At 34.9% G+C, this 27,236-nt stretch overlaps 2 protein-coding genes and 1 pseudogene across 3 annotated transcripts in view; 2 read left to right on the top strand and 1 right to left on the bottom strand.

Annotated features, from left to right (window-relative positions):
- Positions 1-516: 516 nt before the first annotated feature.
- Positions 517-25,953, bottom strand: AZI2 (5-azacytidine induced 2). 2 transcript variants are annotated; one of them, XM_033131952.1, is made up of 8 exons: positions 20,155-20,286; positions 18,124-18,344; positions 16,596-16,721; positions 15,760-15,859; positions 14,552-14,700; positions 10,472-10,530; positions 5,036-5,154; positions 517-2,679 (listed from the first exon to the last, which is right to left on the bottom strand). In XM_033131952.1, exons 2-8 carry the CDS (start codon positions 18,337-18,339, stop codon positions 2,267-2,269), a joined length of 1,182 nt encoding a protein of 393 aa, XP_032987843.1. In that variant the 5' UTR covers positions 18,340-18,344; positions 20,155-20,286; the 3' UTR covers positions 517-2,266. The 2 variants fall into 2 exon arrangements, with proteins under 2 accessions (XP_032987843.1, XP_032987842.1); XM_033131951.1 differs by lacking the exon at positions 20,155-20,286 and adding an exon at positions 25,400-25,953 and having other exon boundaries at positions 570-2,679.
- The window catches only part of ZCWPW2 (zinc finger CW-type and PWWP domain containing 2), a 122,208-nt gene continuing 113,956 nt past the window's right edge, over positions 18,985-27,236 (top strand). The window contains exons 1-2 of the mRNA XM_033131767.1: positions 18,985-19,006; positions 20,099-20,189. Coding sequence (XP_032987658.1) covers positions 18,985-19,006; positions 20,099-20,189 — 113 coding nt within the window. The remainder of the gene's footprint in view (positions 19,007-20,098; positions 20,190-27,236) is intronic.
- The window catches only part of LOC117037066 (SIN3-HDAC complex-associated factor-like), a 15,874-nt pseudogene continuing 14,578 nt past the window's right edge, over positions 25,941-27,236 (top strand).

The raw sequence follows: 27,236 nt of genomic DNA, 5'->3' as shown, positions 1-27,236 counted from the left end.
CTATTTTCGTTTTCTAATGTTTCACATAGTTATGTCCTTAATTAAGTTCCATTTTGGCAGAACCTGTTTCCTTTTAGAGATGGAAATTTTCTTTTAGCTAATAAGGGATCAGGAGGAAGGAATAAATGACTTTTGTTGTTGTTAGCTATGTTCTCATTTTGAGTTATGGATATGCTGCTGAACTGGATTATCATTTAAAAATATCTAAAGATTAAAGAAATTTTTAAGGGAAGCCCTGTGGAGCAAGTATGTAGGCTACACATGGACCATTCTTATTTCTCTTTCAGTCTTACCTAAAAAAGAGATGATAATAAAGTGTACATTTAAAAATTTATGACTGGGTAAAAACAATTTTTGGTTACGGTTTCTTGAAGTCTTACATATTTATTTAGCACTTTAAACTGCCAAGAATATCAACTACTGACTTTCTAGCCTGTTTGATAGCTACCCTATTGTTTAAATGAGAAAGCATTTTCTCCACTCAAAAGAAGTTGGTTTAACAAATGTCTATTATATGAATCAAATTCACAACAAACAGTTAGTACTTGACCTTGGAATATATAGGCAAGGACAAAATTTCACATACTTCAATTTGAAACAAAAATAATTTATTTTAATTAAACAATTTCTTGGCATTGTTCAAAACATTAAGCCATTATTTCATACGACTTATTTTCTTTACAAAGTAAAATTTCCAATCTTGGTTTTAAAAAAGGAAAACCAGTAAGTTACATTAGAGATTAGATACAATATACAACCTATGCAGCCACATGAGAAATAGTTTCTGTTGCTTTGATATTACACAGGTAGTTGCTTCCTTCAGCTAAAGCCTGGAGTCTCGTATTTGTTTTATGCATATTGTGTTTTGTTCTATTACTTGGCAGGAGATTCTACTCCCTTGAGTCAGCTGTGTTCATTGGTCAGAATAAATTCCAGCATCTGACACCAATTCCATTAATCACAGACAAGCTTGAATAAGTGAGTAAGATAATAGAAAGACAAAAATATCTGGTGAATAGTGAACACTGTTTATGTATGTATGCTATTCAGTTAATATAGAAGAGATCTGAGATATTCTTTTGAGTTCAAGATATTTGAAACTGTCTATCAAAAAGGATAAAGGCCTCCTACATGAAACACTTTATCTTAGGCAAAGGATGTATGAAACAAGTAATACATTATATTATTAATGTTCTTAATACTGTAACCCTGGAAGAATTTAGATAAGTGTTCATGTGAAGCCATCCTTGTTATTTGCTTACCTGCTTATAAATGAATGGCCACTTAGAATCAAAAGTTTGGGGATGTTGTATCAGTACAGTACAGAATTTGGTTTTCAGAATGAAAATTCCTAATTCAGTTAATTAATATTCATTCAATGAGTAAAATGTTACATTTCAAAACAAAGTCTAACAATTTATAAGCTGCTGTATGTAACACGCAGATGTAGACTCTTTGAGGAAAATGAATTTAGTTACACACACATTTAAATTTTCATTATGGACCACCGAAGGGACAGATTAGATTAAAACCTTTGTGATGTTCTTTCTACTTCTAATTAGATGACGTATAGGATTATAATAGTTTATTCACATACCACACAGATTTTCAACTATTTCATCACTTTTCAAGTAGGACTTGAGGGATGTTGACAGAATAAAGTTGGCTTCAGTGATCAGGTTACTTCAAGTCTTAAAATTCAAATTGCAACTCTAAATTTTATCAACATTGTGATAAAAAATGATTTTAAATCTTAAACTTTGAAATACAATAGCATATAGAGATGGAGTAACCTACATACTAGTATATTTTTCCTATTTTTATGCACTAGGTCAACAGAAATATAACCTATTCACACTGCCATTTGCTCCTTTATGCAACTTGTATGATTTTTGATATTAATGGCCTCCTATTTTTAATGAATAGCTATGTCGGCATTTCACATGCTTTGTAAACCACGTCTAAAAACTTTCCATTACATTCTTTATGTGAGAGGCAGAAATTTACTATTTCAAAGGTCTTTTTGAAACACCTTAAGTTTATTTATTAGTAATATATATCTGATTCTTAGCCACGAAGCTGAAGGGTAGCTCTTTCATACTGGAAAATCAACTACATAACATGGTACAGTATGTGCAAATGTGTATGCTGAAGAACTCTGCAAAAGTTTAATCAAAACACACTGTCAGTTTGTTAAATAATTTCTCAAGAGAATCATTGTGGGAAATACAGCAACCTCATGACCAAATGCTGAATGTCTTCAGAATTAATTCTTATAAAGGCAGTTTTGATTATGTTGATCCAGGTAATGCTGTGGTGGCAGGTTGGGTAAAGGTAAAGTTTTATTTTTAGTTTCCCCAAATGCTGTCTCACTTGATTTAGGAGGGCTTGGGAACACCCAAGAAGTATCTTCCGGAGAATTTCTGCCATAAGAATTGTGCTCCTGAAAGTTTGTACCAGCATGAGGAAGGGGTCGCTTGTTGTCGGTCCATGCTTGGAGAACTGCTTTCTCTTGTAGAACCTTTATATCTCCCGGTGAAGGGGAAGATGTGGTATGACACAGAGTTTTGCCATCTGGTGACAGAGGGGGATGTTTTGTATATGTTGCAGTAAAATTCGTCAAGTGCAGTTTTGTGCTGTCTTTCCCAGGGTCTTCCAAGCATCCTACTGCGGTGCAGGCTAAAAAGAAATCACAGGCCAAATGTCAGTTGCCATGGCATCTGTGGTCGTAAAGTATGTAACACTTCATTAACATGGCTGAATTTGTAACTGGCAATAAAATTAACATTTCCAAGTTAGTGTGATCAGTGGGGCACTGTGACTTCAAGATAGATGACAAATGATCTGAGTTCTAATTCTGGATCAGCTGTTTACTGCCATTGTGACTTTAGGTAAGTCACTTCACGGCTGCAGGTGTTACTTCTCTACTCCTGTTCCAACTGTATCGAGTTATTAAAGATGGAGAATTGAATCTTTTAAAAAGTTGGAAACCAATAAAGTTAAAATACAAATAAACATCCTGTTCTTGACTCTTAATGTAGCTAGAGAAGACTTGCAAGCTCCTTACTTCAGTGGAGACTAAGAAAACTGTTTCTAAGTTTTAGTAATTTCTTTGTTAAATGTAATATTCCTTTACTTATATTCAAATCTTTTTTCAGTAGGTAGTCCAAAAGTAAATTTTTTCAGAAATAATTATATTGTGAATTGGTGAGACCCAAATAATACATATTCAAGGGCTTTTATAAGTTTAAATGAAAGCTATAAATAATCCTGTTTCTTATAAAACACATATAATGGTGAATGTACATTCTGATATGGTCACAGTATAATCCAAGTAAAAAAAAAGAGCAAAACAAAAAATATCTTTAGTGCAGTGTAATGGTTTAGAAGACAAACTGCGCTGGAGATATTTAGCCACAGCCAGGGCAGTGGTAGTGTATGAACCTTTTCTCCCCCTCCAGTGCTGCCAGGGCAGAAAAGATAAATTTAACATAAGTCCAAGAAGGATGTCAATTGCAAGCTAGGCTTGACTCTATGTAGTTTTAGGAGAAATTGAACCATATTATAAAATGAAAGCCTTTTTTCTTGAAAGGAGGGATAGGAGTTTGGGAGAACTGGAAGTAACGGTGCTCAGCTTCTGGACCAGAGTGCTAGCTATGTAGGTCAGGAGAAAAGGTGGTCTCGTCTCATCTCTGTGTACTCCTGAGAGCACTGAGTTTTGTGGTGAGTGGTGGTGGCCTCGAGCCTGCCACTGTCATAGGAAATGTGCTAGAAAACTTACGGTTCAAAGAACTACAAGAGTTATCATTCACCAGCTCAGGAGTGACACAAGATGAGCCATTTCTAAATATGGAAAGAACATTTCTCCTTTATTATTTTGGAGTTATATTTATTTTAAAAACAAAGAGCCATACTGAAAACTCACTGCAAAATTACTCTGTGACTCCCTTTTAAAAGAAGTCTTATTTTGTACCATCAACTCATAGTTGCCGTCTGTGTAACCCTGGCCACTGGGAAACTCAAAGACAAAATGAACCATTAAGTTAGGGCCTGCCAAAGCACCATATTATCTTGCCTGATTCGTAAGTAACTAACTCTCTAGAAATTGAAAGGGATTCTGAATTTAGTTTTCCTTCCCAATGTGCAACATTTCCCCCCACTAGCGTACACTCCTGAGGAGAACTATTAATAAAATACAATTCTCTTGTGCCCTCTTTAGGGACAATCTGAGTGCAAGTAACAATTTTAAATTCGATGGTGATTATTTTTCATAAAAAGTCACATCGCATTACTTCAAAAATTAAATTTTAGGGCATTCAAATTTGTATTAAATAACTTTTGAGAAATACAACTATTACGTAATAACGGGTAAAATGCACTCATTTTGTTCTGAGGTATAAAAATAGCTTTGGCAAAGTAACCACTACTAGTGAACACAAAACTCAGAAAGTTTAGTCAGCCAAGCAGTTAAAAACGAAAGGCAAAGCAATGAAAATTTTTGTTTGGTTGAAAGGGATAAGAGAAGAACACCTAATCTCTCTTCTAAACAATCTATCCTTTATGGAAGGAAAGAAAAATTAAGTTTACAAAAAATGAAAACAACCAGATAATGAATCAAAGTGACTTTTTTCAGAACAATTTAAAGACCTAGGTCTTTGGTGTATTCTGTAATGAAAAATAGCTTTTGGTGTCTTGGTGTCTTTTTCTTTTAAATATATGAAGTAGTTGTGGTAAAAGGTCAACTAGAGCAAACTTAACACCTCAGCCTTATACACATAAGCAACACTTGGCTGAGAAAAAAGCCACAAGGGGAAAAGAATACAGTACTGAAGAAAAAACACATCAGCAACACCTTTATGTGTGAAGTTGACCAGTATGAGACTGAAGCCAAAGCAAAAAATGGGGAGGCTGTGAACATACTATGTATACTTTGGCTTATCAAACTCAATTGATGAGATTTTGATAAGATAGGATAGCTAGTTGCTTTTCAAGCAGTTTGGCTGGAATCAGTGGTTTCCGGCAAACATTTACTCGCCTTTCTTGATTACAGTTGGGTTTTTCAGTTTTCTTAGTAGTTCAGCTTGTACTTGAGTCACCAGATGTAAATTGGACATTTCTCTCTTCAGTTCCCAGTATGCATTCTGCATATTATCACTGAAATACAGGGTTTTTTAAAAAAAGTTAATGGTTATTATTCATTATGGACAGAAGAGAATAAAATAGAAATAATATCTGCATTTCTGCTTGAATTAGTTTTGAGATGATGTAAATTAAAACTTCCTTGTTAAATAATTGAAAGATATTTAACTAGGGCATTGCAACAAGTGAAAAGACCTTATTCATAATAATTGACCTAATTTCTAACAATTAACTATACTAGATAGAAGGGTATTATAAAAATTAAGTATTCTAACCACTGAGTTTCTTACAGCTTTCACTTCAGAATTAAGATTTTATAGTAGCCCTATAGTACAGTGGTGGTGATGTATTTAATAGTAAGGACTAAAGTGATATTCATTCATGTATGGGTTTTATATTTGTATTTACTTTATGATTATTCCGTTTTGACATTGTGAATTGAAATGCTGTTATCAACTGCTGAATGTATACCCAAGCCCTACTAAAGTAAAATTGAAGTTTCATGCATTCCATTCTTTTATGTCTGACTGGGCTGTCTCATATTGTTGGTTCTAAACCAATGTGACATGACAGCACAAGACATGAAGAGCCAGATGATTTCCTGGTAAGGGAAAAGAAGCTAGAGAGAGAGGATTATATGAATCAGAAAAAAACAAACAAACAAAACTTCTTTACAAATGCCTCTCGTTTTTATAATTAAAAGTATTTTACCTCAATTATCTGAGAAATTATGTTAGTTATTTTAAACCTAATTTTTGTAAGTTTCTTCTTCCATTAACCGTTCTTATTTGGATATTAATGATTTTCTTCCTTTTTAGTTTAATTGCTAATTAAATAAACCGAAATCTTCAACATACATTCTTTCTTTGTTGTACTAGAGTACATAAAAAAGTCCCATCTCATTACTTTTAAAAGTAAATTTTCAGGCATTCAAATTTACACTACTTTTCAGAAATACAACTATTATGTTTTATAAAGGGTAAAATGCACTGATTTAAATGTTAAGAACAATCGATCTCATGGTGTTCAAACAACTATTATTGCTTCTTAAAGATATTAGTGTAATTTTAGTAATGATGAAATCAAATTAGACAAGCATGTCATTTCATGCTTCAATTTTTGTCTAGCTATAAACAAAAACTTCTCAATAAATTTTTAAGGGATAACACTCATGATATCTAAATCTAATATCCTTTTCTAATTACAGAAGTAACAGATATAGTTAAAACACAGAATTCTTTTGAATTATGTAAGGTTACATACATTTTTCTCAAAATACCAATTCGACTCAGACTACAATTCTTTTAATAGAAGCAGCAGAATAAACTTTATACTGTTTTTGAGAAAAACCTACTTGCTTGTCTATTAAAATCACAGGGATTTTTGCAGATTTTTGATAGGTGTGAAATAATTACTTCACAAAAATTAGTTAACCACCTTTACTTCACCTGTAAACATCTGAGATGTGTGGTACAGCGTATGTTTCACATAGGAACCTGTCTTAAATGTGATAGAGTTGTTGGTTCCTTGGTACAATTCTGGGCATTCAGTATGCTTTTCAAAGAGTTATTCATGTTATGTAGCAGTAAGTATAAACACTGACATGTGCTAATTCATGCAGACAGTCATGACAGGAATAATACAGCTTAAAAATAGTTTTATTATCGGCATGAGATGATAAATCAGGACCTGACTTGGAGAAAAGAAAAGCAAATACCCAAGACAGTGTTTGGATACTAGAATATCGAATATCAAAAACATTTAATCATTCAAGATCGCTAATCATGTAAAATAAAAGAGAAACAATTATAATAGAAGTGTTAAAGCAGTGTCTAATATACATTTTCCAACTCAATTTAATGAAGACTGCTTATAAATTAGTTTAAACTAAAAACTAGGTCACCAAGTTTAACATGATGTCTTACTTTTGCCCTTAATGTCACCTGAATTGAAAACTGCAGATACAAAACTCTAAAATTATTACTAAGTATAAGCTCTCCCTCTTGTGGATAACAAAGTAATGGCAATTACTTTAAACGTCACAATTAATATTAAAGTGCTATGATCTTCAAAGTGTGTTAGAAATTTATTTTTAATCCTATCTATTTAAATAAAATATTTAAATCACTACTTGAGATTGGAAAAGGCAAGCTGTTATCCACAATCTTTAGCAGACTTCCAACTAACTTTACTTACTAGGTATATTTGAAACTTATAAACTGCACTCTGCCCCTTTCCAATTGGGAGTGTGAACTTAGTTCTTTAAGTTTTTCTTCAAATGCCATAGAAGCAAAATCCTAGTAATATATATGGTTGTCTGTAAAGAACTTTTAGAATTACTTGAACATTGAGATGCAACACTTAAAGCATCCCAAATGAGAACCCTAAAAAAACAAACAAAAAATAATGTTGTTTGAGCATTTATTATGTGCTAGGCACCTTACCCACATTCTCACACCAACTTGGCAAACTGGGTAACCTAATTTTACATAAGGAAACAAGTTCAAGAGAACCTACTTCACTTTAACATGCTGTTGTTCAAAGCCATCTTTTTGTTATCCAGTCTAATAATGGACTGCTTTTTTTGGGTAACATTTTTCATATCACTTCATCATGCATTTACTGAACTTATAAAATTACCTGAACACTGAGATGCAACACTTAATACACTGTCAACACAACCTTTTTGGCCCCAGTATAAAATTTCATACCTCTAAATCTTAAATGTGATGAAACCTGTTTATACACATCTCAAGAAGGGGGTACATATCCTAGTTACCAACTAAAATTGTATAAAAGCCCAGTTTTCTTAATTGACACTCATTAAGTCATACTGAAATTAATATTCTTTGTATATGAAAAATGTTTTTACTTCAGCCATATATACTTTTCTTTAGCTTTGAAAATTTACTGAACTATTATATCCCCAGAGGAACTAAAATGAAATTATGGTATAGTTTTAGCCAAGAGCTGGAAACTTAGAAATTTATATTTTGACAATTATTGATTCCCCAAACAAGTGTCTTTCGTACATTTTTCATCGTAACGCACAGAAAGCAATCATTTTACACTGCAACCCAATGAAAACAAGTTACGAGAAACCATACTTACCCCCTTACTATGTATATTACACTCTGGTATGTTCTATAGGCATACCTCATTTTATTGTTCTTTGCTTTATTTCGTTTTGCAGATACTGCGTTTCTTACAAATTGAAGGTAAGACTCTCCCTCCACCAGCAAAAAGATTACGACTTGCCGAAAGCTCAGATGATGGTTAACATTTTTTCGCAATAAAGTTTTAAAATTAAGGTATGTACATTATTTTGTTAGACATATGCTACCGCACATTTAACAAGACTATATAGTATAGTGTAAACATAATTTTTATAAGCACTAGGAAACCAAAAAAAATTGTGTGAATCACTTTATTGTGATCTTTACTTCATTACGGTGGTCTGGAACTGAACCCACCGTATCTCTAAGGTATGCCTGTATTCCGCTTTATTCCTTATTTTTAAAATGCTTCTCTTGCATATTAACTCACAAAATTTCATGATCACTGAGGGAACACAGCACAGTTTAAACAACACAAACCTTATCCATATTTTCTAAACCAAGGATTTACATTTGAGGAAGTTCCACAATATTAGTTTACCCTATACCTAGATCTAGATTTAAGTACAGGGGGCAACAATCTAAAGCTAACACCAAAACAGTCCCTTGGCAGGACACTGGCCAAATTTCTGACAGCAGGGCTGCTACTGTTAAATGACGCTGTATACGAAGAGTACCATATAAAAAGCCTCTAGTAATTAAAAAGGTTCACTCTGTGTTGAAACAATACAGTACCTCATTTGCCTGGAAGAAATTTAAAAAAAAAAATGTGTTCTAAAAAAGGGAGTTTTCCAAACAACTGAAGAATAATCCTTACAAAAAACCTAAACTTTTAGTTAATGGTTTTATGGAAACATTCCTATGTACTTTCCCCTTAATATAATAAACAATTTATTATCTGAATGGTTCCACTTAAAAGTGGAAAGATTAATAAAACACAGGACTATAAACAAGAAATAGATATAAATGATAAGGTGAAGGAAAAACAAGACAATACGTAAGTTAGGAATGAGGCTAACATAAAAATGCATGAAGTTTACCAAGTGTAAGCCACAAATTTGGTTTTTAGTTTTCTAGTTCCTAACCAGAAGAGGGAAACCTCATCAGTTTTGCGATCCATATTACTTAACATCAGATAAATGCAAAACCATTTGGAGAAAACCACAAGTGTACCTGAGCACTAGGGAGCCAGATAACTTTGACAAAGAAGACAATTTTGAGAAACATTTTACATGGACATTGTACTAGGCACATTGTTTACAGAAGGGGGGGCAACTTCCTTGCTGTCAATTTAGAAGAAAATTGAAGTCATAATTAAAGTACTGTTATTAAAATGGCAGAGTCGAGTAGTTGCAAAGGAGACTGAAATATTCAGGCCACAAAGCCTGAAATATTTACTGCTGGCCCTTTATAGAAAAAGTCTGCCTATCCCTGGATCTACAAGAGTGGATGCATGGTGTTTCCTGAAATTGTTTTCCCTAATTGATCATTTTTTTCAATTAGGTTTTGATAGGAAAAGGTATGAATTCACATTATTTACTTTAGGTCAGTAAACTTTGGAAGCCAAATGATTAAACAATGAAGTCAAATCAGTGTTTTTCATTGGATGGAAGTATCCACGGACAGAGGGGATGTTAATATAGCAGAAACAAAAATTATGAGGTAATTTAAAACAGTACTTAAGTTACTTAAGTAAAAATGAACGATATATATTTGAGATAAATAGGATTGAAGTAGCACACATGAACTCTTTGATAGCTACATTTGTTCTTACCCCAAAAGGATAGTTCTCTTAAAATTCATGTTACACCCAAGACTAATGCTGTCCAAGTTTATCCGTAAGCCAAAGTGATATGACTGTACATGGAAATGTCTAATTCTTCATGTAATAAATAAGGATTTATTACAGAATATTTCTATACAGCTAACTACCTAAAATCCTACTTAAAATATTAATGAATGTTTCCTATCTAAAATGTTAATTAATGTTCAATAATTCTGTTTAAGGTATAACAAAGTGCACCTTTATACTATTCCAGTTCAAGCGTATTGTTAAACAAGTTAAACTTTTTTATATATTGTGACCAGCGATTACAGGCAGTACCCAAATTGTATCCATTTGTTTTAAAGATTAAATCATAACAGAAATCTAAGTACCTATCCAAAGTGGCCTACGGAACAATGTATTATTTTTGAATATTGAAGAATGTTCATACCTTGAAATGCTTAGTCTTTGGAGATCTCTGCTCTGCAGATTGTCTTCCTGATATGGATCCTGTCATTTAAAAAAAAAAACAGTATAAAAGTTGTAATTATTACATTCTATTTATTGAGTACTTTGTATTACCAGAGACATGTTTCAGATGTACAGAATACATCTGTAACTGTACAGGGTAAAACTAGATTTTATATTCAATTTTAATGAATAACCTCCAAAACGATACAGGTATTTCTAAATCACTTCCAATTATTTAAAATCATTAATGCTTTAATTTTTAAAAAAAAATAAAAGTGCTCTCATTTCAAAGAACTTACAATCTTACAAAATGTATTTCTGAAGACATCAATCTGAAGTCTATTCAAAAAAGGGTTAACAAATAATAAATTAATATGTATTTAAGGTACAGCTGAATGAATTCCGTGAGAAATGGAGTTTTACTGTTATATCACTTTTTCGTATTATTACAGAAAAGTTCCGAATTTAACAGGTTGCTGTTTTAAAAGATCAGTATAAATTTCCTCCTTCCACATAGATAAGGAAATGATTTAGCAAGGACTCCATAAAGTCCTTATATACTTTTAAGTTTTAGTACTGTAGGTTGTCGATATGACAGGAAGAACCTATAAAAGATATTAAAAAGTAGACTTACTATGTTTAAGATAACTCTGTAACATACTTGTTTACAATGCATTCTCATTTAACGGTCTATAACAAATAAAAATGACTATCACAGGCACTAACTCAATTGGGGGAAGTGGCCAGTATTAACTGAGAGAATGGATTTTAATTTTACTATTTCTTATTTATATAACTAAATATGTTTCAAAGTGGAATATTAAAAAGCTGTTGAGTACTCTGAACTTGTGAGAGTAAAACATGAAAATGTTTTCTTATTATAGGAATTAAAGAACTTTTAGATCTCTAAATACCAACGAAATGCTATAACAATTAAGCTGCACATTAGGGAGCCCTATAGAGAGAGGAAAGAGAACTGGCCTACTAGTTAAGAGAGGTTTGACCACCAAGAAGGCACATGACCTTGGACAAAAATTCTTTTCTGTTCTCCACAGGAAATGAATCAGATCAAGGTCACTTTTAGTTACTTTGTAAATTAGTGTATACTTAAACATATATTACGATGGAAATCTTCCTCATTCTTAAAGCCAATATTTTTTTTTAAATCTGAATTTGGGTTGAAAGCATTTTTCCAGTTACCGCCTAACAATTCAGAAAAATCTAATGTAAACTAGCATTAAGCACAAAGGAATTGTCTCTAATATTCAGACCCAGTTCCTGGCCTGTCATCACTTTGCCATGGCTAGTCAGTAACAGATCTGTTTCCTAACAGGTGCTGCATGATGTGGGAGTTTCACATAAACAGGCCCATTGCCCAAAATCTTAGGAAACAATCGTCAAGTTAAGTAGGTTCCTGTACTATAGGTCTTCTCCGAACCTTCAGTACACTACAGCACTGGCATATTACTAGCTACCTTAGACAGCTACCAACTCCATTTTACTGATCCAGTGTTTCCTCCACTTTTTTGCTGGTGGTGTCTGTTGTTTCCAAAAGATCAACTGTTCTGGATATAAAGGGCTGGAATATTGGTGGATACAGAAAGTCTAAGAGGCTCATAGTGGAACTGACCTTGGAACCTTGACATCATTAATCCCAAACACTAATCAACTGAGTTCAATTAAGTACTTTAAAAAACTGAACCAAAAAACACTATTATGTCCAAGCAGGATGCGATTTCACACTTCAGAAAGTGTTATGTTTCACAGAAAGTATCTTAAAAATATCTGCAAATCTGCTGCAGTAGATATAAGCAAGATTATTAATGTGAACATAAATGTCTTTCCTTGGCTTGCTTTTTGATTCCCCTGCTGAAACTGACCACCAACACCTTTGAAACAAGATTTAAAAGCACATATCCCACAACATTTCAACTTGGAACCTTTGATGAATTAAGCATTTCCATTCCTCCTTTTCCTGGTTTATTTCCTTATATTAGTTGTAGCATTTTTTAAGTCTCTCCCACACCCCAAAATAAATTCCTAAGCAGGTGGGAGCCATGTAGTAAATCTTTTAATTTTTTAATATTCCCCTAATCTCACCTTCAACTTAGTTTCTTAGTCTCTTGGATTCAATTTCATCAGCAGTAAAAGTGATTTTATTTTGTAAGGTTTCTTCTACCTTCAAAAGTTTGTTTCTGTGATTTATGATAGATGAATTAAACTAAAAGCAATTGTTATCCCCTAGCACCATCTAGTGGAAAAGAGTAACTAATAAGAAATGAACTGTCAGACACACACACACACACCACCCCCCACCACCCCCAAAAGCACTGCTTTACTGGATTACCCTAATTATGGTTTTTTTTGAGAAAACATTCATATACTAAATGCCCTAGGCACTATGCTAACTGCTTTATGTATTATCTAATTTAACCTTCATGAAAAAAATAGGCACTTAAATGTCTACTTTATAGAAAACAAGTTTAGAACAGTTAAATGACTTTCCTAATGTTGTACAGTTAATAAGCAATACCACAATTATGAACCACGTTTTTATGATTTCATAGTACTTGCCTATTCTATGAGGACGTATCCATTATAAAACCTGTCAGATTATTTCAAGTAGAATATATATACACACACACACACAATTATAATTCACAGCTTCAAGGTACAGATCTTTACTTACAAGCACTTTTTTTTTTTAAAAAGGCTCTCAAGGGCTATTGGCAACTAGGCTTGTGGGAAAGGACGCCTGGACGCCTTTGAAGGAATTGTGGTACTTGGTCACAGGTTCAGAGTTGGGAAAATCAACTTCAGATGTCAAGTAGGAAAAAAGATTTTGGCTCTAGCAGGAGTTGCCGGTAATTTTTGTGGTACGTGTTTTCCTTTTGGAGTCAGGACTCCAAACAAGTTCTCATTGTCCAGTTCAGAGGAATTCATTGGGTCAAAGCCAAGGCAAAACGCTGTATTATTCATAATGCCTGGCTCATTCTTAACCAGTGGTCATCCTCAATGAAGACTACATTATTGAAATGAGAGAACTGTCAGCTCCATGTAAGGACACTTGTGATTCCTGGCTGGCAGTCAGGAAATGTTAATAGTAGTTCCTCTTTCAGTTAGTGGCACCCCAGAGGAATCTGGGTGGGTGACATAGTTCCTCAGTAGTGTTGGAATGCTCTGATGGACAAAATGGTTGAGCTGAGAAATAATTATCTAACTAGTTACATTAGTTTGAAATATTAATATGAGTATGTAATGTACATGATAGCAATTTGATTTCAAACTACTAAGCTTTTCAATTTCTTTTAGTAACTATTTTAAACTGAATTTGGTGCACTGCTATCACACACCCCTGCTTCTCTGTCATCTTTTTTTATCCTCAGCATTATCTGTCATGAAATCTGAAAACATGTATCTAAACTTGTTAGAACCCAGTGTAAAGTATTAGTAAACAGACTCTTGGTTGAGGACCTGACGGGCAACTTTTGTTACAATGGATGACTTTAAGCTAACCACACTTCTGCTCAGCTTTTTTTGGTTTTTGTTTCCTCCCCACCAACCCAAATTCTCGAATTCTCCGCTATTTGCTGAAAATTAAACTTGTCCTAAAAGTATCAGACTTCTGAAAATTAGTGGACGCTAAAGTCTTTTTTAAGAACTCTAAAAATCAAGTTGTCTCTTGTGGTATTTAAATTAGTCAAATTATTAAGGTAAATAAAATTGGAAACTTAAAACCTGAGTTCTCTTTACAGAGAAAAATGATCTGAGGAAACTGAAAGAAAGAGAGTTTGAAAATACAGCTTTAATAAACTAATAGTAGTCTTTTAAAAAATTATAGCTTTTTTAAACAACAAAATTAAAAAATTCTGAGACTATGCTACTAAACATAGTATCTCAAATTTTAGCAAAATGGGGAAGATAAAGTTAATTTTTCAGAGAATGTAAACTCTTCTGAATAGTTACAATTTATGTTAATTATGATTTAATACTTTATTATAAATAATACATATGATGCACACAGAATACTGAATTTCTCAATTTAATAATTCTGTAGTACCGTTTGTTTGGCTTTTTGTAGCTCTATTTTGAGATCGTTACACTCTTTTCTCATTAGTTCCAGTTCTTGTTCCAAACCATGGATCTTCAGGTCACAGCTCAACTTTTCTACCTCCCAGTTTGATGAAGGTGGATTTAAATTCCTTATCACTACAAAATAGATGGACATTAAAATTGTTATTTGTCTTCTACATTGGCTGCAATTCCAAAAAGGTTATGCTAGTGAAATGAAGATAACGGAAGAACAGTAATTACTTTCAAAGATCTACACTAATGAAAATAAGAAATCTACCAATCTCATTTTAGAATGTATTAATCACCCCATTCCTGATTTTCTGTTTAGGCTGAAGTACAAATTTGTCAGTCTGGAATTTTAAAATATACAACACTAGTCAAGCACATGGTAGAACTGTAGAAAGATCAATAACCTATTTATGTTAAGTCAAGGTTAAAACAGTGATAAAAATTAATGAAGTGAATAAACTGAGGCTCACATCCAGTCTCTTCAGAGCGAATATTAGATTTGACCAGCAAGCCTAGAACATTACATCAGAACAATTTTATTCATAACCTTTCCACTGTAGACACTCAATACAACTGGATACTGACTTACCCTTGACTTAATTCCTTAGTTTATCTACGTAGAAAAGGCCCCACCCAGCTACCCTAAGAGATCTCATCTCAATCTCCTATCAAAAGCTCTCTCAGAGGCCTATTTTTCAGCTTGTCTCATCAGAATGTTCATGTGAACAGGCTAATACTCATAGCCCCAAGGCCTAACTTTTCACTCCAGCAACTCCTCTGTACATTTCAATAACCTTCAGAAATTAAAAAACAAAAACAAAACAAAACGTTAATTATAACGACTCTATGACAGTGTGTCTAATAGTAGACAAAAGTTCAACAGGAAGTAAAGCCAGGACATATCAGTAGGCAAGAGGTTTAGACAGCGCTGGGTTTCTACTGCTTTCTTAAACTAGCCCTGAATAAAAACCACCAAATTTTTCTTAGTAAAGTATAATTTATATCTAAGGAAAAGTTAAAAGGAGTTGATACTTTGTGAAAGCAGAACAGAGCAATTAATAGCAGCCTAAAAATTAAAAATGTAAGTTAAGGCCTTAGCACAGATATAGAAAATTGATCATGGATATAACACATGAATGGAAAAATGTATTAATCCAGTTAGAATATTTTTAACAAGTAGCCTACCCTGCTGAGTTTCCACTTCTGTCCTTAGCTGGAGGAGTTCTACTTCTTTAGACTGCAGTTGTTCATTTAATACTTTCAAAGATTCAGAGTTGTCTTTATTCTAGTTAAGTGGGAAAAATGCAAAATTACATTCAACAAAATCTATAGGTTGGTATTATATAATTTTCAGGTAGATGTTGAAAAACGGATGCTAGCCTTTTAAAAACAAGGCGGGAAAATGAACTCAGTTTTTCACTAATCTCTTTTTCTGACCTAGACCATATTATTCACTGGCTTTTTTTTTTAATAAACAGTGACAAATTCTACTATGTCATGATTTTTCAGAATAAGTTAGTAGTGTTGGATGTATTTAAGTCCTAAATATCATTATATACTAAGTATTTACTTTGTATAGAAATAAGTTGCAAGTATTAAAAAATTTCTACTTTTCCTTTGAGCATGTATGTTTTCAATTTTTTATTTAATAAGTAAATATTTCTTATTTCTAATTTTAACCTCTTGATTTAGAAAACTCATTTACAATATATAATCCTTCTTTTCTTATTGTATTTTTCAATTACAGTTGACATTTAATATTAGTTTCAGGTATACAGCATAGTGGTAAGATATTTATATAATTTATGAAGTGATTCCCTGATAAGTCTAGTCTTACCTGGCACCATACATAGTTATTACAGTATTACTGACTATATTCCCTATGCTGTAACTATTTTCTAACTGCCAGTTTGTACTTTTTAAGTCCTTCACCTTTTTCACCCAGCGCCCCCAACCTCCCTTCAATCTGGCAACCATTCAGTTTGTTCTCTGTAGATACCATTCTTTTCAAACCAACTTACCATTTTATCCAGTTTGTTCTTTAAATTATCTCTATCAATGCAAACCTCTCGATATGCATGATAAGCTTTATTTACTTGTTCTCGTCCCACAGAACTTGTTTCTTCATCTAATCGAGCTCCTATAAGCTAATGGTGTAAAATTAGAAGAGAAAGCTTAAGAGGGTATTCTACATAAAAAAAAATAAGTCAGTCACATCTTACTTTAATCACTGTAATGAAGGGATAAAGCCTGGACGATAATTAACTGAACATTTTACTTTCAGACAATTAAGCTTTACTAATTAAGAAAGCAAAAAAGTACAAAATAAATATTTTTAAGTCTTTTATTTTATGCTTTTATTTAATATTTTTTATACTTTGTAGTATCTGTTTTATAACATATTAATTCGTCATACTAAAAGTAGTACATCATTCTTTTATAGTACTTAGGTGTTTTCCAAGTATTTAATTTCCATCATCAAAAAAAGTATCAAGTTAAGGTGTACTTGACTTTTTAAGGAATAGATTAGGTGGGTTAGTTCATTAAATCCTATTATTATTATTCCAGAACAGGAATTAATAGGATTGTTGGTCACAAAGTACAGAAATATTTCCAATGTTAACTATACCAAATCACATTTTTCTTCTGAATTTTAAAATATACATAGCTATGAGCTCAAAATGTTACCTTTTCTTACTCTATCCCTGTATGACACAAGTTTAATCATTAAAGAAAATTCATATGAATACACCGAAATTATGGTTATTTTTACAACTGACTCGCCTTTTTTTATTCCCCCAAATGAATTAAACTCTACCAAGCTCCATCTTCAAGTTTTCATAACAAGATAATCCATTTCCTTCCCCCTTTGTAGAAGGTGTTGTTTGTAAAATATGAATATACTGATCTGTTCTGAAGAAACAAAGTTAAAACTCAAAAATAAATGGGTGAGTGAGGAAGATTTTCCCAATACACAAAGCCAAGCAGATCTGATTTATAAATGAATCAACTACCTTGCTTATATAGTCTACATTTAAGAATGTCAAGTTTCTTCATGAAAAATGTAAATAGAAGAGATTAATTTATCAGTTAAAAAGCATTATTCTTATTATGTGTGTTTTAAAGCAAAAGAGAATGTTGGGGTAAAGAAGATGTAAGTCCTGGTAAAGACATTATTAAACATATTAGAACAGTGTTCCTGGAGCTTCTTCCTTGACACTTAATTTCCTTTACTGGCTTACCATTTTTGCACAGATTTTAAAATCAAGAAAATACATACAGTTATGAAGTGAGGCAATCTGAAAAAAGGAGGTAAGGAAAAATATTTGGCATATATTCCTTCAAAGTTGCTAAATCCTATTCTAAAAATATTCACCCAGCTCATGACATGTAAAAACACAGTACGATAGGTACAATGCCCAGGGTTTTGAAATTAGCAGTGAGTTATTCTTGGAAATTTAGTACAACCATGGAAGACAGGACAGAAAAATATTTAAAATTTCAAAAATTTTGATTTAAGTTATAAAACATAATGAAGTTAATAATTACCTTTTCTTCCAAAAATCTTACTCTTTTCTTTAAGAAAGAGTTCTCTTTCTCTGAATCCTTTAGTCGTTTTTTGATGTCTTCATATGCAGTGACTAGGGCAAAATGTGAAGCAACAGACTCATCTCCCGAAAATATTGAGACTGGAGTTACTGTATCTCTCCTGTGGGCTTTTTCATGATTCAGAATGCAGATATCATCTTCTACCAGTGTATCCATGACAGCTATTTAAAAGAATAGAAATATAAAATACAAATGTCTCACTGAATAAATGAAGGGAAGAGATATATTTAGAATAATGTGAATATTGAGGCAATATTTAAAAACTCCTATTTCTTTTAGAGGAAGTGCAGTATATGTTAAGGGCATGGACTCTGGAACCAGACTGCTAGGGTTTGAATCCAAGCTCTACTACTTTGTGTCTGTATGACTTTGGGCAACCTCTTTGCCTTGGTTTCCTTATTCATAAAATATAAGAAATAATAACAACTATGTCATAGAGTTCTTAAAAAGATTTAATGAATTGATATCTATAAAGCATTTAAAACCATAATCTAAACTATTGGTAAGTTTTATAAAAAGTTGTGAAATAACATTTTCAATCAAAAAATTTTAAACTCTTTATACCCATATATTTCTTTTTTGTCAACATTTCCACACTTAGATATAAATAGCAAGTTTTACAGCTTCCCAATTATAAATTTTCAAAAATCCAAGTATTTCCGTGCAACGTTATTGTATAACTTATTACAACATATTATAGATGTTTTAATGCATACTCCACTATATTTTTTCCATGTCAGTGATTATATCTGTTGTACATTAACAGTGGAAGAAAAAGGAATTAATATTTCATTGTCCACTATGTCTCAGTACCATGTACTACGTACTTTTAATATTATCTCATTTAAATTCATCCACACAATGAAATAGGCATCATCTACGTTTGATTGGGATTGAAAGGGTAAAGTAACTTGCCCAAGTTAAAGCTAGAACAATGTTAGCTCTGTGAGGGCAGAGGTTATATATGTTTTCTTCATCATTGTGTGGAAGATGCTCAATATACATTGGTTATTGAATGAAGAATGGATAGAGTAGGATTCAAATCAAACTCCGAGTCCAAAACCTAAGAGAAGCCAATTACTTCATTAGTGAAATATATACTTGCTTTGTACATCTACTTTTGTTTTAAGGTTCAGCATTACTTCCCCATCTGAGAGTTGTGTTCCTGAAAAACACCATGGAAAGAGAAAATAGTGGCTGAAGCCTTTTAAGACCTCATGGGAAAGACAGGGTAAAAGAGATTGCAGGTCGTAAGAGAACCTAAAAAAATCCTTTAAAGTATTTTTTAGTTTAAAATAAAATACCAAATGTAGTATTCTAAATGAAGACTATGAATTGAATTTCATGTATCTTAGATTAGTAATAAATAATTCCTGAAAATTGTGTTTATTTACCATCTCTTGTTTGAAATAACATTTGATGGATTACTAGTGTCAGTCACTGTTCTAAGAGTATTATGGATGAGAAACTGAGGTTGTCCTTAGTAACAACATAGTAACTGGCGAATTGACAGGTAAACACAGGTGATTAAACTATGGAATCCATGTTTCACTATGCCTGCTTTTCTCCAAAATTTCTGATCTTCCTCTCTGTATCAATCAATGACTGTGAAGTTTATTTTGCTTTATTTCAGACAACATGAGTACTAAAGGAACACGTTGTTTGTGTTTTTCTGGGTCTGGTCTTCTATCACTGTATTTTTTGCTTTTCTGATTTTATAACGAAAATCAGAATTGTTTCAACTCAAGTCAGACTTTGGAGTGTCTAGAGATTTCTTTATATTTAGGTTTATAGGAAAGGCAGGCAAAAATAAATGTGTATACTACAAGTCTGAGTAGGTGAAACCTGCCATTCAGTCAATCTTCACCAACAGCAATTTAAAAATTTCTAACCACATACAACTCCTACTCTTAAGCAAGAAACTTGACCAGTTTGCCAACAAAGGCCAAAAACAAGAAAGGACAAGGCTACCTAATATCCCCCCAAAATGGCAGATCCTCAGAACCGTAAGTAATTTCTGCTGCTTCTGGTCCAAGTTGCACTTTCTCCTATGATGGAAAAAGAGTTTAACATTTTTTCCTCTAAAGGGGTTTACTTTTTCCTCTCTGGATTCAACGGTAATCCAAAATAACAGCAAACATCATTCCAGTCATGCTGCTGCTGATTGAAATCCTCACATTTCCTTTCCAAAAAGAAAAATATAGGTTATTCCCATATTGCAAATTGCAAGTATGTATACGAGGTCTGACAATTAGGTTTGAGAACTTGTTGCAATGATGTTGCAAACGTTTTCTGATCTCAGCAGGATTATTCACGAATCTGTACCAACTGCACAAGCAGTTAACCAAGTTTACTATTTGGAAGTGCTAAAAAGGTTGTGTGAAAAAGTTAGACAAAAACGACCCGAACTTTTCACCAAGATTTCATGGCTCTTGCATCACAACAATGTGACACAGTTCACAACAGTTCACACGGCCCTGTCTGTGACAGAGTTTTTAGCCAGTAAACAAATAACTTTATTGGAACACCCTCCCTACTCACCTGAGCTGGCCCTCAATGACTTCTTTCTTTATTTGAAGATAAAGGAAATATTGAAAGGAATACGTTTTGATGACATTCAGGACATCAAGGGTAATACGACAACTCTGATGGCCATTCCAGAATGAGTTCCAAAATTGCTTTGAAAGGTGGACTGGGTGTCGGTGCATAGCTTCCCAAGGGGAGTATTTCGAAGGTGACGATAGTGATATTCAGCAGTGAGGTATGTAGCATTTTCTAGGATAAGTTTCCGAACTTAATTGTCTGACCTCGTATGTATCTAAATGTAAGACTCACACACACATAACATCTTGAAGGCTGAACAAATAAGAGTAGACAGCTAGTTGAGTGGTAGGATGCCGTCTACTTTAACAGGAGGTAAAACTGTGCCTGTCTTCTACATCCGACTTACAATATCTTAACATCCAACTAAATGGGCAGGATTTATTCAAGTGGAATAATTTTTTTTCCCTAAAGACAGCTGAAAAAGAAGAAATAAGCGTAAACTGCTCTACACAGTCAAAACAGATGCCGCACAGTTTGTGCACTTCAAGGTAAGTAATATATTTGAAACAATGCAGAATGCTTGTGGGGATTAAGGGATAGAGAAGAAGAGTGGTTTTTAAAGGTACCACAAAAGATCAAATGACTCTAATGATGTAGTCTTTAGGTGAAGACGGTGGTTATTTTCACTGTACTTATTGTACTTAACCTTAACTTTGCTAACTTCCAACAGGGGAAACAAGTTCAAAGGCCTGAAAGACTGTGGGCAGAGAGGATGAGAAAGGGAATAGCAAGAGATAAAATTGGAAAAACAGAATGGAAACAAACTGAGATGGTCCTTTATGATAAAGAGACAACTGCAGAATTCAGTCCTATGGAATTTAAGACAGACCTGGACATGATTCAAAAACAGGAGAATACTTACACAACAGTTGTAAAATATATTCACAACCAAATGTATTACTTAGTATTGTGCTAAGTACTTTATAAATACTATCCCATTTGATTTTCATGACTACCCTGTGAAGTAGAAATTCTTACTACACCCATTCCACTGGTGAGAAAACGGACCTGAAAAGGTTATGAAGCTTAGCCAAGACCAGATAATTAGTAAGCACAAGCACCTAGATTTCCGAACCTGACTATTAGTATTTTTCTCTCCCCAATGAATCTTTTATACTCTTAAATTCGTCAAGAACCACAAAACTAGGAACCCCATGGAAGGTTTTTTAGTACCTTAGATGGAAAGAGGCATACTGATATAATAATGTCACATTTTATAGGTAATGACTGGTCATTTTTAGGACAAAATGAGTAGTCAGGCTGCTTACATATTTATATCTGTCGCCTATTTATAAATCACTATAAAGCTGCATATCATGGTTTCTTTCTAAATGTAACAAAACATTATTTGCATAGAAAACCTTTTTCAAGTTTTATATACCATTATCCTAGATATACTCACAATAACCTTGTATACTATAAACATGACTTGGAATGCACTGGAAAGCAGCATGGAAATTGCTTATCTGTCCTAAAATTAAAGGATATGAATCAACAGTCTTGCCTTTGTAAGAGATACAAAGGCAAGACCCTGAAAAAAGGAGCTTCTCTCCTCCTGGAGTTTGGGGACAGCACAGTGGCAAGGGAAGCATCTGGTTTACCAACCTGGAAACTCTCTGAACCCTCTACTTGTTTGGGTTTTTATGGAGGTTTCATTACATAGGCATAAGTGATGAAATCATTGGCAACTGATTCAACCTCCTGCCCCTCGCCACTACCCCCAGGTTTATGGGACTGAAAGTTCCAACCCTCTAATCATATGGTGGGTTCCCCTGGGAACCAGCCACCATTCTGCCCCCCTCTCCCTTTTTTAAGGACAGCACAGCTCACAGTGGCCCATGTGGGGATGGAACCGGCAACCTTGGTGTTATCAGCACCACACTCTAAGCAACTAAGCTAACCGGCCACCCCCACAGCCACCACTCTTAGGTGCTGTCCAAGACTCATCTCATTAACGTAAACCAAGTCCTGGTGGAAAGGGACTTGTTATAAATAACAAGTATCTTCTGACACCAGGCTGGTGGTCTTTTTTTCTAGGAAAAACATATTATCTTGTCATATTTCATCATCATAATATCTACCATTTACTGATCATTTACCGTATGCCAGGCACAGTGCTTCCACATATATTTTTCTATTTCTTAGGTAGGTACTATTATCCTAACTTATAAACAGTCTTAGAAAAATTGAATACCTTACTTATAGCTACATAAGTAATCAGTGGCAAAGCTGGGATGTGAACCCAGATAAGCTGTCTTCCAAATTTGTGCTCTTAATACAACATTTCTGAGAGGCAACATAACATGCATTCTGATTCTCTCCAAAAGAATCTGGACAAGGAAGAGCTCAGTGGTAGAAAGAACCCTGGGCCCGAGATTCAGAAATCCAGATTTTAATACATAATCTGACACCTTGATTATTGATTAGTTTACCTGTCCAGATCTAAATTTTCCCACCAATAAAATGATAGGGTTGATATCACTAAGATACCACTTTCCAGAATTGTGAAAACAACATTTTAATCTTAACGTGGAAAGGCAAACTAAAGAGGTAGAAGAGAATTCACATTTTTGGCAGGAACGGAGTAAAAGGTATGTAGTGCTTGAAGTCCCCACATTACTTCAAGTCCCCACCAAACTTGGCTAGAAAAGCATTATCACCACCACAGATGAGAAAACTGAGGCTGAAAGAGGTGAGGTAAATTTGCCTATAATCACACTGGCTATGTGACAGAGGAAGGATGTAAATCCAGGCCTATTTAGTACCCCCTTTCCTCTATTCTACATTGCCTCTTGAACTGACTCTTAGAATTTCTGTCATCTTTCTACCTCTGCAAAGTTAGAATATCTCTACTTCATAAGATCAGTCAAGATACTATGGAGCAAGAGTGAAGTTTTATGGAGGCAAACAGATCAACAGTTACTTCTCTTTATCTATTTTTAATGAAATAATTATGACCTAACTACTTTATAAAGAAGGGATCATCAAGAGCCTCTTTTCAAGATACTCTCACTCAGTCTACATACCTCAACACTCAAATGCCCCATAAGTCAAGTGAGTGCCCCAAAATGTACTTTGCACCAAATGTACAGTATGAAAAAAATTAATTTTCATTTTTGTGACCCTTATTGAGTTACTAACTGCATTAGTCCAGAAATCAGTTTGTATGGCCAAGGAATCATAAGACTCTTTCTGGGTTACTATAGTTTGAAGAGCAGTCTGCTACTTCTCATTCCTTCCATAAAGTAATACATCTCAATGCAACTGAGCACTTACATACACTTAATTTACTATTATTAACAGTAATTGTCTAATAGTGAAAAGATACTAATTAATCCGGAATATTAGTACCACAAGAAAGAAAAAAGGTTACATTGACTCTTGTTATTTCATGGATTATGAAAAATTTTGTAACATTTTATTTAATAATTGTGACAATGTTCTGTGTTTGTAATTAATATTTACCGAGTACTTATGGTATGTTAGGCAATATGCTTTGCCTTTAGGGGAACTGTTTCATTTGTTCTTTACATATCGCAGATGGAGCAACTAAGACAGACAAACACTAAAAAGTAGGGGAATCAGAAATGAAAATCAGCCAGCTGACTCCAGAGCCAGCAAAACACAGGAACTATGCTTTGGTACCTTGGAGAGTAAGCCTTACTACAATTTTAGAGATAGGGAAAATTAAGAAATTTAATCTTAGTGTCAAACGAATAAGTAGAAAACTCAGCACTCAGATCCTGAGTTAATAATGTTCTGACTTAATCCGGTACGTTTCCCATTACAGTATACTGTCTTTTTAATATTGAAACCTTACATTCATATACCACTTCCCATTTTAAAAACAATACCACATCAAATTTGGTAATAACCCTGCAAAGGATGCACAATTACTAATTTGCAAATGATGTAGTGAGTAATCAAAACAGGTTCGGAAATTAGATATGGCATGTTTAGAGAACCGGAATTTAAATTATACCATGAGATTTTGCTCAATCCAATTTAAAATTACAACAATAAAAAAGAAAGACTCTTCCATGTTTAAGAGGCAAGGGTCAATTTCAGTCATAATACATGTCATTGTCTTATCATAGGGTATTTCCAACAACACATCCTGGAGCAATTTATGTTTTCATTTGTATTGGTTTTCGTTGAATATTTTATCTCATTTTTATCGAAAACCATATTGAATACACAGGTTAGACACTGGAGAAACGACGAATACCTACTGTTAGCCCTCGATAATGTACAAGGGGTGTGTGTCCATTGCTCGGATGCCCCAGGCAGTACCGTGCTAGCCACACGTCCCTCTTTCGTTTCAGATCTAAATGTAATCTCAATGAATGTATAAAACTGAAGGCGCCCCAGTAAATCAGAGTATGGAAAAGAAAAAACCAAAATAATGAGAAGCGAAGGGAACAAGAATGACTTGCAACAGCTAGAGTGCAAGAGTGACAAGGATACGGGATGCCCGGAGTGGGCCGCTCCCAAGTCAGAAGGGGCCCGGGATTGAGAGAGAAAAGGACGTGTCTCTTCGGAACAGCAACAGTAGCAGCGGTTGGTCCTGGCACTGCCCGCGCCCCTAACCCGGCCAAAACGAGTCACTCACCCCGAAGACAGGCTACGTACGGCCGCCGAGTTTCGATTCCCCAGTGATTGGAAACGGACCGAAAACAAACCGGGTCGCCAGGGGTCACGACGGGCTTCCGGTTTCCTCGAAGACACCGTCGCTTCCCCAGCTGAGGCCGCCGCTCCGAGTAAACCGCGGAGAGACTCCCATTTCTTTTGCCTCGGCTACGCCAAGAACGGCGCAGCCCTGCGGGTTGGCTGGGGCCCCGGAGATTCTGGAAGGCGTGGCAGACGGAGATCCGAGGGGCCAAGCGGCGCCAGGAGAAGGCCCGTTACCCAGCAATACGTGCGCGCGCGAGACCCAGGCCGGCTGGCGCTGGCTTCCTCAGCACACGCACTGGCCCGCGGCCGCGTCACGCACCGCGGAGGGGAAATGCTGCTGAGGGGGGCTGGAAGGGTGGAAGAGCAGCACACAGCCGGAAAAGGGGCTGCCGTTGTTCGCAGGCTCGGCGGCAGGGACACGCACGCAAACCGGAAGTCAGGCCCAAGGGAGCTGGGAGGGAACAGATGATTTGAGGAGGATGGGAAGAAGGTGGGCGCGGCGCACTACGTGTCCCATGAGTCTCCGCGGCGGGGTGGGGCGGGGCCGCGGCGACGCGCAGAGGCGGAGGCGGAACCCGAATTGGGTAAGAGCGTAGTCAGCCGCCGCGATGATTGGGTTGATGGTCTCTCACGGCTGTTGTCTAGCGCGTCATTTTTACTCAGCGTTTACTTGAAGGTTCCCGAGCGAGTGTGGTGCGACTTTGACGCGCTTAGCGCCCTTACGGGTTTACAGCGTTGTCGCCTCACTGTGGCTAGGAACTGGGAAATCTGTAACGATGCGCGCGTGCGAGGGCGGTGCATGGGGGCGAGCCGTTTAAACTTTGTTTTTTGGGCGCTTGTTCGAACTCAGGCGGTCATTTGCAACAATCTTGGCATATTGCTCTAGGTCCCATAGTTATTCAGTACACTGCTCTTCTTAAAAATGTGCAATTTATTGAATTTACAGCAAAGCTTCGTGATTTGGGTATTGTGACCGGCTGCTCTCGAATTGCTCCCACTCCTGTTTTTTGTAGATGACGTTCTTGAGTTGTGGAGTTAGAATGGTTGAATTCGTTACCATCTTTGGGGGTCGCAGCTAGATGGAATCCCTCAAGCTCTAGGGCTATTTCTAGTTAAACGAATAAACCATGAAACGTAATTATAGGCAATTTATCCTCATTAACCGTCAATTGACAATGACGCTCTTGGCCACCCGCTTACGTAGTGTGTTGTCAACTGAGAGCTTAAATATTACTTTAAGTTGCTGTTCTTTTAGAAGATGTTTTTGTATCGCGTTTTAATTCATCAGCCCAACTGTCAGCTCATCAAAGGATGGATTCAACTCTAGGGTTTATTTTAAATTATGTTTTTATTGTTGTTAAACCTCTTTTGGGTTAGGTATAAGTGAAAATTCACAGTTGTTATGAACGAAGACCACAACTTGATATTTTATAAGTGTTTAAAAATCTAAATGTAATCATTTTGAAAGATCCATTCGCTTCAACTTATCGGGCTAGGGCATGGAAAAGAGCCAGGTTTCGAATATTTGGACAAGAATCACTGTTTGCCTCCTCAATACGCTTTGCAAATTTAAAAGTAAACGTGGTTGATTCCTCCTGGTTAATTCCTGAAGTTCAACCATAGCCGTTCAGGAAGTGTGGAATTAAAAGCAAACCACCAAGCGGTGTGTTTTGGCTAGAAGCGTTTTGAAGAACGTTAAAATCGGTTGAGGTACCCAAAATCATCAGAAATAAAATAATTTGGTTTCTAATTTGTAGATGCAGAAATGTTTTCTT

Source organism: Rhinolophus ferrumequinum, chromosome 17 (assembly GCF_004115265.2).
Source record: "Rhinolophus ferrumequinum isolate MPI-CBG mRhiFer1 chromosome 17, mRhiFer1_v1.p, whole genome shotgun sequence".
NCBI lineage: Eukaryota > Metazoa > Chordata > Mammalia > Chiroptera > Rhinolophidae > Rhinolophus > Rhinolophus ferrumequinum.
Note: the sequence above shows the minus strand (reverse complement) of the source record. Positions and strands in the feature narration are given on the sequence as shown.